Source organism: Carlito syrichta, unplaced genomic scaffold, assembly GCF_000164805.1.
Source record: "Carlito syrichta isolate Samal-C Ts95f unplaced genomic scaffold, Tarsius_syrichta-2.0.1 Scaffold298871, whole genome shotgun sequence".
NCBI classification, from domain to species: domain Eukaryota; kingdom Metazoa; phylum Chordata; class Mammalia; order Primates; family Tarsiidae; genus Carlito; species Carlito syrichta.
In genome coordinates, this window is record NW_007242967.1 from 139,768 (window position 1) to 161,801 (window position 22,034).

A 22,034-nucleotide genomic window follows, 5' to 3' on the forward strand; every position below is an offset into this window, starting at 1 on the left:
GCACTTCTCAAACTCTACTTGTTCTCTTTTAAATCAAAATGAATACAGTGGTGTTCCCTTTCTATACCTGAAGTTTCCTTGGCCAATTTCAAAGACAAGGAAGGAAAATTATATGTCTACAATTGAAGGCCACTGTAATACTGGTCATGCAATCACCAAAAAGAGAATCAAAATTCTCATTCAAACCTTTATTTCTCAAGCCTGCTTACAATTAGAAAAAAATTTGCTCTCCGCCATATCACTTTTCTAATAAGCCTAAATAAAAATTGATTCCTTCCTGGTTTGCCTAATGCTTCACTGAAAGGTGAAAAAGAGGCATAATAACACCAGCAATAATGACCTAGCACAGGGGTTGGCAAACGTTTTCCCTAAAGGTCCAGATAGTAAATATTTTAAGCTTTGAGAGCCATGCAGTCTCTATCACAACTATTCAACTCTGCATGATAGAATAAAAGTATCCATATATAATATATAAATTAATGGTCGTAGCTGGGTTCCAATGAAACTTTATTTGCAAAAGCAGGCAATAGCCCAAATTTGACCCATCAGCCATATTTTGCTGATGCCGTACTAACAGAAAAAAAAAAAAAGATAACTCCAGCTGAGTTGTTTTTTTTTTTTGCCAAGCATTTGAATTAATATTTTTGTTAGCTGCTTAAAGCTTATACATTGTCATTGCAAGCATTTATCCTCTTCAAATGATATATCATATTATTTTCTGAAATTTACTATTTTTTTCTCCTTTCTAAAATGTTTAATTTGGCCCTATTTTGAGGAATTAGATTTAGGTGTTAAAACCTATGCTTTTCTCTAGCTGGGTTTTTAATTTTCTGAAGTGATCACCAGAAGTTTTTCTGTCTGGTGTAGGAGTTTGAGGTCTGATCATACTATTCAAGAGAAGAGAATACTTCCATTTTTATGACCTGGGATGAGAATGCATGTGCTTGTCACATTCACTTTTGGTGTATTTATTCACTTTATTCATTTTTTAAGGAAACAAAATCATTTTCCCATCATTATCCTTTACCCCCCCAATCCATTTCTGCTTCCATCACAGCACCAGTGCCTGGCACCAGGTCTGCCCAGGTGGATGTCCAATAAATTTGTTTGGGACACATTCATTGAGCACATGGATATGACACCATCACACTCCTGAAAAACGTGATACTATTGCTGTGGTTGCTCATTATGGGACAAACCCCAAGACATTTTACCTAATGGAGCTTCTGACAATGTATCAGACTAAGAGCTTGCAGATTCTCTAGACACCTTCTATCCTGCTCCATGGATATACTGGAGAAAATATTTAACAATAATGATGATATAACTATGATAATGTTAGCTAATACTTATTGACTGCTAATTATGTGCCAGCCACAGTATTAACTCACCTAGAATTCACAATCCCCCATTTTTTCAAGTAAGGAAACAGATATAGAGAGAGGTATGGTAGGCAAAATAATGGCTCCTCAAAGATCTTACATCCTGCTCCCCAGAACCTGTAAATATGTTAGGCTACATGGCAAAGGGAGTGAAGGTTGCAGGTGGAATAAGTTTGCTAATCAGATGAATTTAAGATAGATAGGTTATCCTGAATTAACCTATAATTAACTCACCAATTAAATTGGTGAGTCCAATGTAATCATGAAGAGTGGAAGAGGGAATCAGAAGAGAGAACCAGAAAGAGCAGCTTGAGAAGGACTCGTTGGTACTCCAGTTAGCCCAGCGTTGCTACCTAGAGAGGGTACAGGGACCATGAGTCAGATAAGCAGGTGGACTCTGGAGGCTGCAAAAGTCACGGAAACATATTCTCACCCAGAGCCTGCAGAAAGGAATGCAATACTGCAGATGCCTTGATTTTAACCCAATGAGACTCATTTCAGACTTCTGTCCTGCAGAACTGTAAGATAATATATGTGATGTTTTAAACCACTAGGTGTGTGGTAATCTGCCACAGCAGCAATAAAATAAACAACACAAGAGCTATGGGTCACACAGCTAAAAAGTAGCAGAGCCAAAATTCATACCTTACTCCAAAGCCAATATTACGAACTATATTCTATGCTGTTTCAATAAATTAGGAGTTCATCACCTTAAGTACGTGGCCACCACATCTTACATTAAAAACAGAGCCAAGGCCACAGGAAGGAAGAGGAAATTCCCAAGTGCCAGAAGCAGAAATAAATCTCAAAGACAGAACAACCATATGCACTAATGCATTGATGGCCTAGGAAACTATAACCTATGCCTTCTTTGGGTTTTTAACATTAGGCAATGTTAGGTAACATTAGGCCCATGTAAGATGGAAGGGCAACATCAGCCAGGCACAGTGGCTCATGCCTATAATCCCAGCACTGTGGGAGGCCGAGGTGAGAGGATTGCCTGAACCCATGGGTTCGAGACTTGCCCGAGCAACTTGGCAAGACCTCATCTCTACAATAAATCAAAAAATTAGCCAGGCATGGTGGCACGTGCCTATAGTTTCAGTTACTTGGAAGACTGAGGTGGAAGGATCACCTGAGCCCAGCAGGTCGAGGCTGCGGTGGCTGTGAGCATGCCACTGCAGTCCAGCCTGGGTGACAGAGTGAGACTCCAACTCGAAAAAAAAGAAAGGTAACATCAGGCCCATATAAGACAGAATGTTGGAACTGCATAAAATCAGGACACTTGACAGGCTGCCACAGAGAAGTATCTTAAAAGCTACCAGATTACCTACAAAGAAACAATTGGGAAATCAGACATTTCTTTGACAGTGACAGATATCAGAAGACAGTGTAATAATATCTGCAAAGTGCTGAGGAAAAACAACTATTTCTTAATATTTGTATCCAGTTAAACTAGCCTCCAAGAGTTGGGAAAAAATGGACATTTTAAAACATATGGAGACTGAGATAGTTTCCCACTCACAGCACTTCAGAGAACAATTTGGCAACATCAAGTAGAATTGACTATATTCATACCCTACAACCCCAGGAGTTCTATTTCTATGCATATGCCCTAGAGAAGTTCTCTCACATGCATACAAGGAGACGTGTGAAAATTGTGAACTGCAGCATCATTAAATAATAACCAAAAATTCAAAATGTCCTATGTGTTTTGATAAATAACATGTACTATTATCATTCAGTGAAATATTCTGTTATAAAATTTATAAACCAAAATGTTTCTCAAGTTTCAAATAAAATGTGAAGTTGAAGAAAAATGCCATTATGGGGCCAATCACAATCACTAAGTGCTTGGCTGGTATTTGGGCTTCATAAATTTCCACCACGTTTTCAATAGTGTCTCCCTCAGAGCATTGGAATGGCCAGCCATTGTTCATACAATGTGGCCATGTGTGAACTGTGGAGACCGTTCACATCATCAAGAAAACCCACCCTTGGGACTCAGTAAGATGCCCAGGAAAATAGGCAACTTTGTGGGGAAGGATTGTTGGTTAGATTTAGCTGCTAACTCTGAGGGAGGAGTTTCAAATCATGCAGAAATATAGGTTGGAAATGCCGCTGAGAAAAAGAGTTTGTATTGAGCATGCATTAAATACCCAAGTACAGTGGCTGCTTGCCCTTCCTTCTTGGCAGGTTTTTCTTTATTTTTAGGAATGTGGCAGTGAATCCATGTCTTTCTGATCTTTTCCTAAACTTCTATTTGATTTCAGAACTGGTATGCCAAAACCCCTCTGGGTAAAAAGCGTGTCTTGGCCTTAACAGGAGGTGACACAGACAAGGCCAAGGATAAAGGGAAAAAGAAAGGAAAGAAAGAAAAAAAGGAGAAAAAGAAAAAGTAATGCCTTTCTGAGGTGCCATCTTTGAGTCCCTCTCTGGGATGAGATGGCCCCAACTCTGCAGACAGAAGACTCATCGTTGCCCATCTGAAGAAGCCCCAAGGAGAAGGAACACGTGCAGTGATGAGAGGATGCCACAGATTCACTAAGCGCTGCATGTGCTCAGTTGTGCCTTTGGTAGGCTGGGCACCAGGCTAGGTGTTCATAACAACCATTTCTAAAGTCTTAACCTACATAAAGGTGGTATACAACTGAAGTTCACTCTTTACACATTCCACAGTCTTTCCAAGTTGGGCACTCCATGTCATCAGTACTAGTGGTCAATTTAAAATTTTATAGAGGATACCCTAATTTGACAACTAGCAAGCTGAGTATATCACCAGTACACTAGCTTTTTATTAATCCATATACACTGTATAGTATCTTGCACATATTTTAACCAATTAATTTTTTGCACTAATAATGTATTTTATGTGATGAAATAAAGGTGTTGTCCTTGAATTGACTCAGTAATTTGGTTGCTGGAGCTGAAACAAGATCTTAAAAGTGAGCTATTTTTCTGGGCACGGTGGCTCACACCTGTAATTTCAGCACCTCCAAAGGCAGAGGTGAGAGGATTGCCTGAACCAGGGGTTCAAGGCCAACCTGGGCAACTTGGCAAGACCTCATTTCTACAATAAATCAAAAAATTAGCCGGGCATGGTGGTGAGTGCCTGTGGTCCCGGCTACTTGGAAGGCTACTTGGAAGCCCAGAGCCCAGCAGATCGAGGTTGTGGTGGCCATGACCGTGCCACCGCACTCCAGCCTGGGCAACAGAGTGAAATTCCAACTCAAAAAAAAAAAAAAAGAATGATTTCAATCTCCAGATTTTGAAGATGAAGTGAGTAGAGTCCAGGTCCCACTGCCAGTATGTGCCATGCTGGGCCTGGAGTCATTGGCCCAGGCTAGGGATGGTTGGAAGGACTAAAACATTGTCAGAACAATGACTAGATGGAAACTACAACATAAAAATGGGTAAATTCAGGGAAGAGAAAGGCTAAGTGAAGAAGTAAAACAAGATTAAAGAGTAAAAAATGATCAAAAGAGAGATTTAAATGCTATAAGAACATGAAGGGTTCTTAGTGGAAAGTAGTAAGTAACCTGATCCTAAATTGCAATAGGAGCACAATCAGAGGTAGTCAACATCAATGAGATAGAACAGATTTAATTTGAATTTTAGGAATACCCTGACTGACAGTTTTGGATTATGCCACAGAAATTCATAAAGTCTCCCATTCCACAGGCCTGGTTAGGTTTCAAGTTTCCCCAGGACTCTCAGTAGCTTAGATCATCAAAGCCCAAGAAGACTAGTAATTTCCAGATGCCTTTGACCTCCCGCATGTCCCTTCGGCCTGTGGCTGTACACAGTAGGCTGGCCTAAATTGGGACAGAGATGTTTATAGATTGATGTGCCCTAGTTCTGCATTCCCCAGAGAGTAGTCCTCCTGAGTGGTCTCTTGAACAAACTGCTGCCTTCTGAGTGTCCTTCCATGGATTTGCCTTCTCACACCAAAGAAACCTCCATTTCCACAGATGCTGGGCCTGACCTCCCCTTACTCACTTCAGACTATGTCTGGCCAAAGACCAGTATGGCCTAAGCTGTGACAGACTCCCCCACCCTAAACTCTGAAAGCAGTTTAATGCTCATGTCTCCAAGATAGTTCTACCAAGATCTTTCCACATGCTGGGGGAAGAAGACCCTTGCTTATGACCCAAGAAGAGAACATCAAGACTATGGGATTTGATGTTCATCACAAAGTAATCAGATCTGCACTGTAAATAAATGAAGAGTATGAGGGTAAAAGTAAATAATTTTTTAATGGTTTTAGTTTAATATGGTCTTGATTTAACAAGTACCCTTTTTTCAGAATTCATACAAACCTATGTAAGTAACATTTAATAAATAATCATTTAAATCATGAAAACTTGATACATATGCTTTAAAGCACCATCCAATAGAACTTTCTGTAATGATAGAAAGTTCTAGATCTGTGCTTTCCCAATGGGAATAGCCAATAGCCACATGTGGCTACTAAACACTAGAAATGTGGCTGGTGCAACCAAAGAACTGAATTTTTTTTATATTTTATTCAATGTTAATTTCAATTTAAATAGTCACACTTGGCTAGTGTGACTAATGCATTGAACAGTACAGCTTTAGAGTAACTTGAGTCTAAAAACTGCTAGCAATGGCTAAATATCCTTTCAGTGTGCTTACTCCCTTTCTCCCAGGACACTAGCATGGAGATGTGATTTCCATGGTAACTCTCTTTTCTCCCAAATGATGACTCTCTGCCCTTCCCATTGAAGATTTGTGCTCTATTTCCACAGAGGGGCATTGAGCCCCATCTGAAACCTTGGCCCGCATCAGCCAGCCTTGCTTTCTGGTTGCAGACACCCACACATCAGATCTCTTGTGTGTCACTGCAAACTCCACAAGAACCCACATACCATAGCTCAGCACATGCCAGTATTTACATCACAGCCTCCTGCTTTGCATGTGGCTGGGTCTGGGGAGGGGTGTATACATGTGTATATACACACACATATTCCACTTTTTTTACACAAACGGTAACATACCTTATACTGCTCTACTCCTTTGCTCTTTTCACTTAACAATGTATCTTGGATATTGTTTAACATCAGTCCATGTAGACTGGCCTCAATTTTTATTCCCGCCATAATACCCACTTTATCACAATTTATTTAGTCAGTTCATTCTTTCACAGACAATCAGATTATTTTCACCCTTTTGCTATTCCATTCATGCTGCATAAAATGCCCTTATATATTCTTGATGGATATCCCAAAAATCCCATAGGATAAACTCCTAGAAAGGAAATTACTGGGCCAAACTGCCTGTGCAATTTTCATGCAGGTAGCTATTGTTATACTGTCCTCTAAAGAGGCACTCGTCACATCGGCTATGTAGGACAGCGGTGTCCACCCTGTCATCCACAGAACAGATCGCTCACTCCAGCAGCCTGTTGATGACCTGTACTGAAAACCCAAAGTCCCCATGCTGAAAACCCAAAGGTCACACAGCCATGTGCTACAATTCCCACTTCTGACCAATGCAGGGATAGGAAACATGACAGCCCCTATGGGAGGAAATGGAAAGAGGGTGATCACAGGGTGGACAGGGGGGAGGGACTGGTGGAAGGAGGCGACACAGACCCCTCCTCAGAGCTCTGCTAGGATCTGAGCTGTCCTGGGCCATTATGTGACAATTAGCTCCTCTTGAGCATGTTCTTAAGTGGAGGGGACAGTAATTAATATCATTAACCCTCATTAAGGGAGCATTTCGTAGAATGGAATCTGATTAAAGTAGAATTTGAGCTCTCCGTGACCCTGTGCTCAGCCTGCACTTAGGAATAAGTGGGTCCCAGGTCCAAAACCATTGCCTTATATCAGGATGCTGCTTAAAAGGTGCTCCTGAGAGCATTGCAGCTTAAACAAACACCTGTGTTCAGAAATAGCAAGTTCAAAACACCCTGATGCCAAAGAATCTACTTTTGAGATTCTTTCTAAACATATATCCACATTTAATACAAAAGTAGTGATTGCAGTCAGGGGTCACAGGGTTGTTTCACAAGAGTGATGCTATTTTTAGTCACTAAAGACACTATGGGACCCAAACCACTGACATAAGTGGCTTCTGATGTCCTTGAATGTTTTAAGATTTTAATTGAATGGAGGCCTGGGATGATGCTAACAAAAGCCAAAGAAACAATAAAAGACCGTGGCCGGGCTCGGAGGCTCAGCCTGTGATCCTAGCACTTTGGGAGGCTGAGGTGAGTGGATTGTCTGAGCCCGCTAGTTTGAGGCCAACCCAGGCAACTTGGCGAGAACTTGTCTCTACAATAACTAGAAAATTAGCCAGGAGTGGTAGCACACACCTGTAGTTCTGGCTACTTGGAAGGCTGAGGCGGAAGGATCACTGGAGCCCAGTGGGTCGATGCTGGGGTGACCGTTGAGTGTGCCACTGCACTCCAGCCTGGGTGACAGAGTGAGACTTGAGACTCCAACTCAAATAAATAAATAGATAAATAAAAGACCATGGTCTTAAAACCAAGCTGGCAGCCACCTTACCAGTGAGACTTGGGAAACCAAAAGAACCTTTGCCCAGAATATGTGTCTCAAAGCACCTGAAATCTCCACCATTAGAATCACTCATTCGTAAGCACAGGGTTCCCTTAATAATTCTGTTTTATTTGAACTCACAGATACAGCATCACAGTGTTGTTTTTGTGGGTGGTGGTGGTGGGTTTTGTTTTTTTTTTTCCATTCTCCAAATCAATAGAGCAGCTACCGTATGCCATGCATAGTGCTAGAGACTAGGGGTGCAGAGTGAGCCACTTTGCAGTCTACTAGAGGAGACATTAATAAAACGGTCATGCAAAAGCATATGCAAGGTCAGATCCATGCAATGGGCATGTGAAACGGGGAATTCAACCTAATATGTGAGATAAGTCTTCTTCCCTGTGAGACCCCCTTGCTGGTGAAGAGTCTGATTCTTTCTTTAGCTCCTCCTAACGGCTGCACTTAGCACCTAAATAATCACCCAAGATGCTATTTTTAAGGCCCCTTGCACAGCGGATGCAGTCAATAAGTGTTTATTGCCTTATAGAGAGATGTTCAGTAAGTGCACTTCTCACGTTGAGCTTTAGCGAGGCAGCGAAAGGGAACCCAGGTGGTGGGGGAGGTTCTGGCCTCTCCACCGCAGACTGGTTTTTTTAGATGGATGTCTCCTTTCCCAAGGCAACTAACCCAATTCCTCAATGTGGCACACAAACATAGTATCTCATCCTTCTTTGGGCCAAGAGATTAAGAATATTAGAAATAAAGCCTCTGCAGTCGATGCTAGTGGTTTAGAGCAAAGGCTGTGATTGACCCAAACTGAGAACCCCCTCCCTGCTCCAGCGCTCATTGGATTTGCACACTTAGCATGTTTCAGGGACACACATTTAGCCTTTGCCTCGTTGGACTCATGAGTAACTGAGCAGTGCACCCAGTACCATGCCTGGCAAGGTACCTTCCCAGTGAACACCACCTGTTACTCAATTATTTCTGAGTGTCCAAAGTGGACCCTGCCCAGCAGAACAGGTGCCATAGGGGCATACTCTACCTTCCTGAAATAAAAGTGCAGTACTGTGATGAAGAAGGAAGAGGAGGGAGGGGAGGATGAGAGCAAAAGGGAATTACGAGAAGCCTCCTCCCCAGGGCCCTGCAAAATCAGGGGAGCCTCTGCAGATTCCCCTACCACCCTCCAACTCAAACTTTTGCTCTGCTCAGTTTCTCTTGTTGGGGCCACTTTCCGGGTGTGGTACACCTCTCTGTACTACCTCTTGGATACCCCTGGCTCCATCTCTGGAGCCCTTGGCCAGACTGGCCCCAATCCTTCCTCAGGCCTCACCCTACCCTGTCTGGGAAGAAAGATAAGCCAGTGTGCCGTGAAGAGTGTTGCAACTTCATGGAAACTTGCTGGGCTGGGCTGGGTCCACACGTAAACACACACAACACACACATACATCATTCTTTACACACGCAAACACACATACACAGAGACACAAAGCACACACAGAATATACACATCCCATAAGTGCAAACACATAAACACACCACACATATACACATAGAGTCCCACAGTCACCATTATTTCCTCAGGGAGGCCAATGGCAGACACCCCTGCACACATGTCCCTGAGCCTCAGGCCTTCCCTAGGTTGCCTGACTGGGAGCAGCAAGTAGGGAGATGCCGGCAGGTGCTCTGGTGTGTTTACTGTTTACACCAAGCACACTGGGAAAACAGCAGCTTCCTGCTCCTCGTGGGAGTCAGAGGAGACCCCAGCTGCAGAGGAAAGGCTGACGCAGACACCACAGTTCCCAGCTGCACCCCAAGCACAAGGAGGGCGGGGCGGGCCACTACTGCACCCCAGGTCAGCAACGTGACAGCCACCATGCCAGAAATGCATCTGCACCTTCCAAGCTAATGGGCTCTCCAGGTCATAGTGCAGCTCTACCATGCCAGAGACACCAGTCTGGTTGTGAGTAGTAGTATGAAGGTTGAGCGTGGATGATCTGGGGTCTGTCCTGAGGGACCCTAGGAAGTCAATATTTTCCTCATCCATAAATACCCTAGAGAGAACTCCATAAATAACCTTCTAGTTCTGAGTTCCTATTGTTCTTCAGATAGAGGCCTTCCCACTGCAAGAGACCTATAAACTCTTAACCCAAGACGGTCATCAGGGTCATTTGTGATAGAGGAGGAGTGGCCAGGTTCCCCATGACTTCCGAATAATCAGGCATGGGATAAAAGGCACCCCAAATATCACATGACAAAGTCCCTTATATGCCACACAACATAACACAGACACAGAAAATATCACCAGAGTGATGAGGTTTTAAATCCCAAGAAATGCAAGACCCAATATTTATGAAAAATATAAACAGCTGGAGATCAGAGCTTGATGCCCCCACTGGGCATATGACTCCCTGAGCACCCTGGCTTATATTAAACCCAAGGGTTACAGAGTTTGAGCCAGATCCCTTGCTGGTCAAAGGTCACCCTCATCTTGGACTCCAGTGACAATATTTGCCTTTGATCTTCGCCAGCTGCCTGTGCAGCCCTCTGAGCCAGGCTGCAGCAGTGCCACTCAGGAGGCGGTCCTGGCTCCTGGAGACAGGCTACCTCTGTGTCATCCAGGAGCCTGCGAGCACTTCCCTCCAAACCTAGCATCTTACGGACTTTGCTTCAACTGGCAAATCTATCTCCCACCCTGTTGCCCTGTCTTCTTAGCCTTGCTTTCTATTTTCTTAACCTTTCCTGACACTCAACACAGGATATGTTTATCTGTTTTCCATCCTCCCCGTGAGGTCCACCCAAAGATCAAGATTGCTGCTCATTTTGCTTGCTGTTGTATCCCCCAAGACTAGAACAGTGCCAGCAACAGTAGGTGTTCATTAAACCGTAGACAAACAAAATGTAAGATAAGATCCTCTAGCCCCTGCTGTTACCAATAAACTCTCAGAGTCTTGGCATGATAGATAGAACCTTCTCAACCATTTACATCCACTTGGGGGAAGGGAAGGATTCTTCATGGATTTGTTCAGGCACCAAGCACAGCCACCTTCAAGGTCATCCTGTACATCAAAATCCAGCCCACAAATGGGAAAAAAGAAAGCACGGAAAACCAGTGGAAGGTTTTGAGAGCCAGGCCTACAATGGTGTGTATGCAATGTCAACATTTCCTCACTCACCACACAGCACTTGACCCCACCCAAGTGCACGGCAGGAGAAGAAACATAGGTCTGCTATGTGCCCAACCTGTACCATGAATGGGAACATGGAAAAATATTGGAATTTTTTTTAGGTGGGGTCTCACTCTGTCACCCAGGCTGGAGTGCAGTGGCACCATCACAGCTCATACAGCCTCAACCTCAGGGGATCCTTCTACTTCGGCCTCCTAAGTAACTGGGACTACATACATGCACCACCACACCCAGTTAATTTTTAAAAATTTTTTGTAGGGATGAGGTCTTGGTATGCTGCCTAGGCTGATCTGGAACTCAAGCAATGCTCCCACCTCAGTCTTCCAAAGTGCTGGAATTACAGGTGTGTGTGCTATCATGCCCAGCTAGCAATTTTTAGATTGTGGATTCAAGTGTACAAATCAAGGAAGTTTGGTACTCCCAAGTAAAGGTACTAAAGACAGGCAGATAGAAAATAGATTAGATGGATACATACAGAAAGACACATACTCATACTTTTGACAGTTCCATTAATATTTGCCCTCTCACTGTCTTAATTCATTTTCCACTGTTTACAACAGAATACCTGAAACTGAATACTTTGGGTTTTTTTTAAAGGTATTTCTTTCTACAGTTAGGGAGGCTGAGAAGTCTAAGGGGCTGTATCTGGTGAGGACCTGTTTGCTCTTGGGGACTCTCTGCAGAGTCCCAACATGTTGCAGGGTATCATGTGGCAAAGGGGCTGATCTCGTTAGCTCAGGTCTGTCTTCTTCCTCTTATAAAGCCACCAGTCCACTCTCATGATAACCCATGAATCCACTGACCCATTCAACTCCTAAAGACCCCTCCTCTCAATACTGCCACAACAGGGGTTAAATTTCAACATGAGCTTTGGAGGAGACAAATATTCAAACCAGCCAGGCAGAGTGGCTCATGCCTGTAATCCCAGCAATTTGGTAGACAGATGCAGGAGGATTGTTGGAAATCAGACGTTTAAGACCAGCCTGGGCAATATGGTGAGACCCTGTCTCTAAAAAAATAATAATAACAATAAATAAAATATTCAAGCCATAGTACTCACTATGCTTGAAAATGTCATTACAGACCCGTTCTTTTGAAAGAACACTTTCCATAAGTTTGTTTGTCTTTTTCCAGTCAGAGTCTCATTGTCACCCAGGCTGGAGTACAGTGGCACCCTCACGGCCACCATAGCCTTGACCTGCTGGGCTCTTGTGATCCTTCTGCCTCAGCCTTCCAAGTAGCTGTAATTACTGGCACGTGCCACCACACCTGGCTAATTTTTTGATTTTATTGTAGAGATGAGGTCTTGCCAAGTTGCCCAGGCTGGTCTCGAATCTGTGGACTCAGGCAATCCTCCCACCTCGGCCTCCCAAAGTGCTGGGATTATAGGCATGAGCCACCGCATCTGGCCTTCAAGTAGTTTTTTATAAAAATACAAGTATCTGTGAGAAGGGTGCAAATATGTATGCCCTTGCTGAATTATGACATAGTACACAGAAGGACTCATCAGCCAGGATGTGAAGTAGAGATGTTACTGGCTCTGACAAGTCCTTCTCCTGCCTGTGCTAATTACTGCCCTCTCCTTTCACAAAGGAAACTGTTATCCTGACTTCTGGCATCCTAAGTTAATTTTACCTAGGCTTGAACTTCATATAAACGGAAGTAAAGAGCCTCTATTCTTTTGTGTCTGGCTTCTTTTCATCAACATTATGCTTGTGTGACTCTTCTGCATCCTTGCACACAGCAGCAGTTTGCTCATTTCCATCGTTGTATGGTATTTCCTTGTAGATACCATACCTAGGTTTCTGATTTTACTGTCAATGAACATCTATCTTTTTTCTTCAAGCTGGGGCTACTATGAATGATGCTGCTATAAACACCCGTGTGTGTGTGTGTATGTGTGTGTGTGTGTGTGTGTGTGTGTGTGTGTGTGTGTGTGTTTCTCTGTACACATGTGCACACACTGCTGTTAGGAATACTCCTGGGAAAACAACTACTCACCCCAGAGCACCATCACATATGGTCAGGGGTGCCACATAGCCTACTGTATTGGATGTCCCAATCTCACCCACACCAGCATCACTTGCAAATGTCCACGACTTCACATTCTCCCAGCTCAGTGTGGTCAGCTGTTTTAATTACCCCCATTCTAGAGTGGGTATAGTGAGGTATCACACACTGTTTTAATTTCCTTTCCCAAAGAAGGACAAACATACGGACTTCACAGTAACTTGGATGGATTTAGTCTATCATACTCAGTGATCTATCACAGAAACAAAGAACAGAGTGCCATATGTTCTCACTCATAAGCGGACCTTGAACAATTATCATAATACTATTAGAAGGGGATAAGCAGTAGTAGGAAACTGCCAGGGGAGTTAAGGAAAACTGCCAGGGGAGGGAGGGGCATACCTCATCAACAAGGGTACATACATAATGAATGTTTGTATACCTAACTCTGAATTGTACCCCATATCTTTAAAATTAAATAATAATAATGATGATGATAATTTCCTTTTCCCTGGAGACTTCTGAGGTTGCACTCCTTTTCCTATGCTTAGCGGTCATTTGGATTAACTCTTCTGAAAGTGCCTGTGGAGTTGATTGTCTGTGTTTCTGTTGGGTTGTCTGTCTCTTTATTGCCAATTTTAGATTCCTTTCTGTGCTCTAGATAGAGGCTGCAGGTATGTGTGTTGTGAATATCATCTTCCCCTCTAGCTTTCTTCTCGCTGTCTTGAACGTATCTTCTGATGAAAACAAGTTCTTAAAGTTACTGTAACTTGGCTTATCAACTTGTGATTACAGCTTTTTTGTGTCCTATATAATTACTCTTTGCCCATTTCAAGATCATAAAGCTATCATTGTTAATATATTTTAGAAGTGTTGTTGTTTCACTTATATTTATATTTACTAGTTCACCTGGAATCGACTTTTGCTTATGGCTTAAGTTTCATTTCTTATTTATAAGAATTTACAATTGACCCAGTGACCCAGGACTATCCATTAAAAAGACCAGACTGTTTCCCATTTTCTCATTGCTTTGCAGTGTCCTCTGTGTCATTAAAAACAAATGTTTTAAAAAATGAAAATAAAAACAAGTGTTTGTATATTCAAGGATTTTCTTAGAGTCTTCTATTCTGAACTACTACATCTGTCTGTCATTCTGCCAGTAACACGTGGTCTTGATCACTAGCTTTGCAGTCATGTTTTGTGTCTATAGAGTAAGTCAAAACATCTTATATATGTTTGACACTCTGCATTTCTAAATGAACTTAGAACCAGCTTATCCAATTCCACCCCTAAAACATGATCTTTTAATGTAAATTATACTGAATCTACATATCAATTTGAGAAGAATGACATCTTTGCATTATTTTTTCCAGTTCATGAAAACAATGTTTCCCAGCATTTGTTTCAGCCTTTTAAGTTTCCTTAATGATGCTTTTTAATTTTCTGGATAAAGATCCTACACATCTTTCCTTAGATTCACCTCTAGGTATTTGATAATTTTGCATTATAAATTAAATTTTTTTGAAAGTTTGTTTTATGTCTGTCTGTTGCTAGTATTAGAAGTAAGTTTGACGTTTGTATTGATTTTAGATCAAGTAACAAGATAAACTTACTATCTGATTGTAATGATTTATTTGTAGATCCCTTGGTTTTTAATGTCCATAAGCATATTGCCTTTTTAAAAAATGACAGTTCTTACAGGCAACAGGAAGGAAATCTTGATAATCTAAGCAAAAAGAAAAAAAATGACAGCTGTATTTACTTATTTGCAACTCTCATAACTTTTATTGCCTTTTCTTGCTTTATTGCACTAGCTTGTCCCTTGGGTTACAATGTTGAATAGACGTGACTATAAAAGGCATCCTTGTTTCAGCCCTCAGCAGGAAAATGTTCAATGTTTTGTCATTAGTACAAAGTTCAATGCAGGTTTTTTGGAAATATACTTTATCATGTTAAAAAACACTTCACTAGAAGTAGTGTACTAATAGTTTTTATCATGTATAATTTTTATCTGTCAAGACTATCAAACTTTTTTCCAAAATGTCAGTGCCATTTTACATTCCCACCTACACTGTATGAGTGGTCCAGTATCTCCACATGGTGAAATTGTACTAAATAATACAGAAAGATACTTTGTACATTTTTCCCAGTCTCCCCCACTGGTAACATTTTGAATGACTATACTACAATACCATTGATTCAAAATGCCAATTTTATTCAGATTTTCAGTTTTACTTGTTCTCTGTGTATGTGTGTCTATATGTGTATGTTAAGTTTAATCACATTTTTACGTTTGTGTATCCGTGACCACAGTCGAGATACAGAACAATTCTAATGCCACAAGGATCCCTCATGCTGCCTTCTTATAACCACATCCACTTTCCTCCTGCCCCTATCTTCAACCCCAAGCAAACACCAATCTGTCCTCTAATTCTACAATGTTGTCATATAAACAAAATAATACAGTTTGATACCTTTGGGGATTGGCTTTTATTGCTCAGCTTAATCCCATGGGAATAATTCCCAGGTTGTTGCATGTATCAAAAGTGTATTGCTTTTTATTGATTAACGGTATTCCACAGTATGGATGCAACACAGTTTGTCTAACCATTCACCTACTGAAGGACATCTAGGCTAATTTCAGTCGTTAGCTTTTACAAATACAGCTGCTATAAGGATTTGTATTCAGGTTCTTGTGTGAGCATAAGTTTTTCAGCGAAAAACTTGAATATGTTCCTATGAGTGCGATTGCTGGGTCCATGTATGTTTATCTTTATTAAAAACTGGCAGGACTGTCAAAATGTTTTCCAGAATGGCAATAGCATTTTACATTCCCAACTGCAATGGATGAGTGTTCCAGTTTCTCCACACCCTATTTAACATTTTGCTTTGTCACTATTTTTTTTATTTTAACCAGTCTGATAGATGTGTGATAATTGATTGATTTATATGGGTTACACTAGCATTGCATTTTCAAATACACATCTATGTTTGTAATGTATTACCTTTTTAATGTACCATTTTATTTTCTTTAGTTATATGTGGCTTAGAATATTTGCATCTATGTTCTTTAAGTAAGACTGTTCTATAGCTTCATTCTCTTGTAACACCTTTGTTAGGTTTTCATATCAAGACCTTATAAAATCAGCAACAAAATACTATTTCTTTTTCTGTTCTTTGCAAGAATTTGTGTAAGATTGGTGCTATTTTTTTTTTTAAAGGTTTGGTAGCATTCACAAGTGAATGTCTCTGAAGTTTTCTGTATAAAAAAATTTTAATGTCGTAGTGCATTGAAAGACTATTCAGATTTTCTATTTTTTCTAGTGTCAGTTCTGGTCAATTGTATTTTTTTAGGAATTTCTCTATTTCATCTAGATTTTAGGATTTAATCACATAAAGTTGTTCATAATATCTTTTATCTTTAATATTTGTAAAACCTGAAATAGTGTCTTATTTTTAACTTGTGAAGTAGTTATTTGTGCCTTTTCTCTTTTTTCTTGATCAGTGTTAACGGGGCTTTATCTTTTCTTTTAAACGCTTTTCAAAAAGTCAGTTTTTTATTTTGTCTTGTTTATATATTATATAATTTTTACTTTATTAATTTCTGCTCTTACCATTATCATTTATTTCCTTCTATATATCTTGAGATTTAACTTGGTGTTATTTTTCTAATTTCTTAAAGATTGCTAGCACATTAATTTTTAGCCATTCTTTTTATTATATACATTTAGACTTTAAAAAATTTTTTTTCTAAGCATCTGCCTCTTGGTAGTTACCAAATCTTAAAAAAAATCTCTAAGTATAAAATATAATCAATATGATGCAGTTTAGGGTACATATATGTGCATATAGAATTAGAAGGGCATATATCAAAATCAGTTATGAGAATGATTATTTTCATTGTCACTGTCTAATTTTTGCCAGGCATTCCCCACTTATGTATGTATTATTCATGATACCACTGCATTTGCAATTATAATTAAATATATATATTTTAAGAACTATGATGTGCAAATGTAAATTTTTTAAAAATCAGACCACAATTTAAAAATGGAGACTTGGCCACTAGAATGCTATGTGTGAAAACATGGCAGAGGGAAAAATGGCTTTAAGAGTTCGGTACATTTAACAGCTATAGAAAAGCAAGGTCAGTAGTATCTCGGCCCTGTTGTTAATTTGAATTTTTGTACTAAAATCTTATATTTATACATCCTTAGGGAGCACATCTGGAATCCTCTGATATATTTTTTTAAAGTAGGTCACCTGTTGAACAATGGAAAATGTGAGTTTTAAGGAATTAACTGGTGAAAAAAACCAAATTATACCAAAAAACGTGTATTTACTTAGCTAAACAGTGACCTAGGAAATAAAGGAACGTGCTTACCTTAATATTTGTGTAGAGTACAAACTCTAGAGAAGAAGAAATAGGAGAAAAGGGGCTACATAGTTGAATCCCCTGGAAATTCCTGCCTGTATGCCCACTGAGCAGCCATTGTCCTCTCCAATGGCTTAACATCATGTTACACTCCAAGGCCTATGACTGAGTGGCCAAGCATGAGCTTATCTCAAGGAGGAGACCCTGTAAGACAAAAGTGAGCCTCAGTAATCCCCTTCCTCAACACACACACACACACACACACACACACACACACACACACACACACACACACACACACACCCCTACCCAGCTGGCCAAGTCTACACTGCTGCCTGTCCTGGCTTGTTCCTTTTGTTCTGTGTTGTCTCAACTCTGAGTCCAGTACCCCAATATCTGCTTCACTGGGACCACCCTCTCCTGACGCAACAGTCACCAGACCTCCAGGACTCTAAGAAAGCAGGAATATTGGATACAGAGCAGGGTCTGTTCAGGATCTAGAGAAACATGACCAGAATGAAGATGCAGGACAAGGCTCACCCTGTGGGAACAGGGCCACACTCTGAGGTCTCTTACATGAGATCAGGACAAACTGGTTGACACAAGCTTCCAAGCAGGTAATTTAAATTCACAGTGGGTTTGCAGAGCTGCCTGCCACTTCCGACACTGTGGAGAAATAATCAGCCACTTTCACCACTAAGCACCCAGGAGATGTGGTGCTTTCCTGTGTGGGCCAAGCTCCAATGTTTATGGGGCTCAGAGGACTGGGGAGACCTCGTTGTGTGGCAGTGAGGCAGGGTTAAGCCCGGGCAGAAGCTGATATAGCCAGAAACCGATGCCTCCCCACGGCACACACAGGGAGGGCTTTGCAACGACCTGCACTAGGTCCAGACCTGCCCACTGTCCAGGGGACTCCCAAGGCTCCCTGAGCACCGTGTGCTGTCCCGAGAGGTGATGTTGGTGTTGACTCAAACAGCCAGAGCAGGCATGACATCCTCCCTCTTGAAAGACAGATTTTACTCCATGTGGAAACTAATTGATTCTCCCTCAGCAACTTTCCCAATTTGCTAGAGTTCTACAGTTGACAGATCAGCTGATGGGGAATGTTACTTTTATATAAAACAGTGAGCCACAGACTTCAAAGTCTCCTCTAAGAGAAATTTAATTGCATCTTCCCCAACAAGACATCCAAAATACCCTTGCCTAGCTTTTGTATGTATTTATATTAAACACAATGCCCACGTCCTGTGATATTAGTATTTCTCTTCACATCACTGGAAATATGAGTACTTTGGAACTGGTTAAAGCAAATTATAATGCACCCAGCCAGGGCCTTTTGTTACACAGTCCCTCGATGGTGGTGCCTGCCTGGCCCTCTGAAAGCCAGGGGACCACTGGAGTTCATTTGAGAACACTCTGTCCCAAGTTGGTCGTGCAAATTATTTCTGCCCTATGCAGAGAGTCTTTTTATTTTCCTCATGACATCAAGTGACTTTGAATCTTGCATAATACATACTCACACATACACAGGGGAAAGGATTATTGTACCAACAGGATTAAATAATACTTGTAATAATGAGCTAATGAAAAATGGAATCATCGAAGTTCCTGTTTGCCCCTGGAGCATGGAGGTACCATGTCCAGTTGAGGAGGAACTTCAGGACTGCCAGGGCTCGGCTTCTCCTGAAGACACTGTCCTGTGCCATCCTCCAAATGCTCAACATCTGATGCAGGCTACTTGGGACCTCAGCGAACCAGTTATGGCCTTTTCTCCCAGGCCCAGAAAAAGGAGGACTTTAGATCTTCTAGAGATCAGTTAATACTAAGATGACAACCAGATAGTGAAGGATCTCCACTGCTGCTTCGTGGGCCTGGCCTTCTCAGCTTGGCAGTGATCTTGCTGCTGGCCAGGCTGCCCCAGATCCTGGACTCTGTGAGGAAGGTGGGCCCAGCCTCCTTTCCACCAATAACCATCAAACTGGGGGGTGAGCACAGGCAGCATCAGTGAGTTTGTCGCCTCTGCAGTGATGGGCACTAGCTCTCCTCACCATCACTGTTCTTCTGGTGGCCAAGGACACCCAACACTCATTCTGCACAGAGCAAGCAGAGATGGGCCAGTCATTTGGCCAAGGCCTCTGTCCTTGGTGAGGTTGGAAACATCCCTTGTTCCTCCAAGGGTACAGTAAGAGCTGGATGCCGAGGTGGGCCGTCAGGCACCTGCCCAAGGGTCCAGTTGAAATGGACACCAACACAACACTGGGGCCACAGTGCCCTCAAGTGGAGACTTTCAAGCACTGCTCTCCATTCACTCCAGGTTAGAAACATGCTCTATTAGGGCCGGTGCATGTCAGAAATCTTTTATTCTAAATATAAAGATGGCAGCATGCTGTTTTACGGACTCATATATTTATTTGTTAATAGAAAATAAGCCATTTGCCACCTCTAATAAGTAAATATTGAACAAATATTTAAATAATATCAGTTTTTTGCTTGCTTGGAGGGCCTGCCTCCACACCTCCTCTTGTCCCTGCCTTCTCATCCATTCTGCATGCGCTCATAGGCAATGGTCATCACCGTAAGAAAATGAGATGTCTGTTCCTAGTGTCCACTGAACATCTGAGAGATGGGCTAGTCCAGGTAGAAAAGGGAAGGAAAGGCGACCAGGACTGAAAGAAACGTTCGTTTAAAGAACATGTTTAATTACACACTCATGGGACCTAGTTTGTACAAGGCGCAAGTGGCTATGGACCTTGGGACACAGCATGGTTCTGAAATGTGGGCTGACTGAGCGCTGGCTGGACGATGGCCAGGGCAGGCTGAGCCTCAGGGAGGGCATGGAGCAGGGATTTGTCACGGAGGGGGTATCTCAGTCCCAGTGTCACCCTCACCTTTCTGATAGGAAATGTGCAGCATGAGTAACATACACATTCTGATGTCCCCCTTGTGTGTTTCACCTGCTCATCAGCCACTCCCTGTTTCTATAGGATTATCATCACTGGACAGGTGCTGCCCAGGAAGAGTAAGACTTTGGCTTTAAGGTGGGGCGGGGATCCTGAAGGTATCAGCAACTAGAGGCCCCCACTCACTGCTCCCCTTGCAGCAGAACCACGCATTTCTGCTTTTTGTTTGTTTCGATTTTGTTAAGTTTTATCTGACACATAATTGCATATATTTATGGGTACAGTGCAATGACTCCATACCTGCACTCTCATGTTCTTTGCAGCACTAGTCACAGTGGCCAAGATATGGAACCAATCTAAGTGTCCATCAATGATAAGGGTTTTTTGTTGTTATTGTTTTAGTCAGGTCTCCCTTTGTCTTCAGGCTGGAGTGCAGTGGCACAATCACAGCTCACCATAACCTCAACCTCCTTAGGCTCTGGCGATCCTTCCGTCTTGGCCCCCAAGTAGCTGAGACTATAGGTGTACGTCACCATGCCTGCTAATTTTTGTATTTTTTGTAGAGACAAAGGCTTGCTATGTTTCCTAGGCTGGTCTTGAACTCCTGGGCTCAAGAAATCCTCCCCGCCTCGGCCTCCAAATGTGCTAGGGTTACAGGCATGAGCAACTGCATCCCACCAATAAATTGATTTTTTAAATATAGTATGTATGCACGGTGGAACACTTCAGTCATACAAAGGGAAACCAAAAAAAACTGGAATTATCGTTTGGAGGGTGGACCCCTTGAGTTCAGGCTTCCCCCATTAGGTAAGTGTTCTAGGAACCCATCAGCATCAGTGGACCAGCTAGCGTTGTTGTGTGTCACAATTTGTGGAAGAAACATCCCAAATCGTGGCAAACAGGTGACTGGCTCTCTACCATGACAACATATCTGCCCACACCACTGAGTCTTCAGCAGCTTTTGACCCAAAACAGCATAGGGACCCCCATGCCCACCCTCCCTATTCACCATATCTCACCCCAAGCGACTTTTTTTGTTTGGCCAGATGAAAAAGTCCTCAAAGGGAATGCTTTGCCCAATGTGGAAGGGGTGAAACAAAAAATAACAGAAACACTTTTAAAAGACATCAGCTGGGCTCGGTGGCTCAGCCTGTAATCCCGTGCCTTTGGGAGGCTGAGGTGAGTGGATTGCCTGAGCCCGCGGGTTCGAGACCCGCCTGGGCAGCAAGACCTCATCTCTACAATAAATCAAAAAATCAGCCGGGCGTGGTAGCGCATGCCAGTAATTCCAGCTACTCGGAAGGCTGAGGCGGAAGGATTGCCGGAGCCCAGCAGGTCGAGGTTGCGGTGGCCGGGAGCAACCACTGCATTCCAGTCTGGGTGAGAGTCCAACTCAAAAAAAAAATGGTATTTGGATGATTTGCTGTTCTGGCTTATTTATGCCCCTGCTTTCCTCTGTTACTGTGAATCATTTAGAACTTACTGGTCATAAAACTCCAAATGTTTAAAAGCATAAATTTTACACACACACACACTTTTGTGTGCTCAACAACAATAAGCTATTATTTGGGCCAAGGTGAGAGAATTACCTGAGCCTGCAGGTTTGAGAACAGCCTGGGCAACTTGGTGAGACCTCATCTCTACAATAAATCAAAAAA

The 22,034-nt window shown here is 42.1% G+C and overlaps 1 protein-coding gene across 1 annotated transcript in view; it reads left to right on the forward strand.

Moving 5' to 3' along the window:
* Positions 1–3,784, forward strand: part of LOC103256962 (IQ and AAA domain-containing protein 1) — a gene marked incomplete at its 5' end in the record, with an annotated part of 118,995 nt that extends 115,211 nt beyond the window's left edge. The window contains one exon of the mRNA XM_008054713.1: positions 3,656–3,784. Within this exon, the coding sequence (XP_008052904.1) occupies positions 3,656–3,784 (129 nt within the window). The remainder of the gene's footprint in view (positions 1–3,655) is intronic.
* Between the last annotated feature and the right edge of the window lie 18,250 nt (positions 3,785–22,034).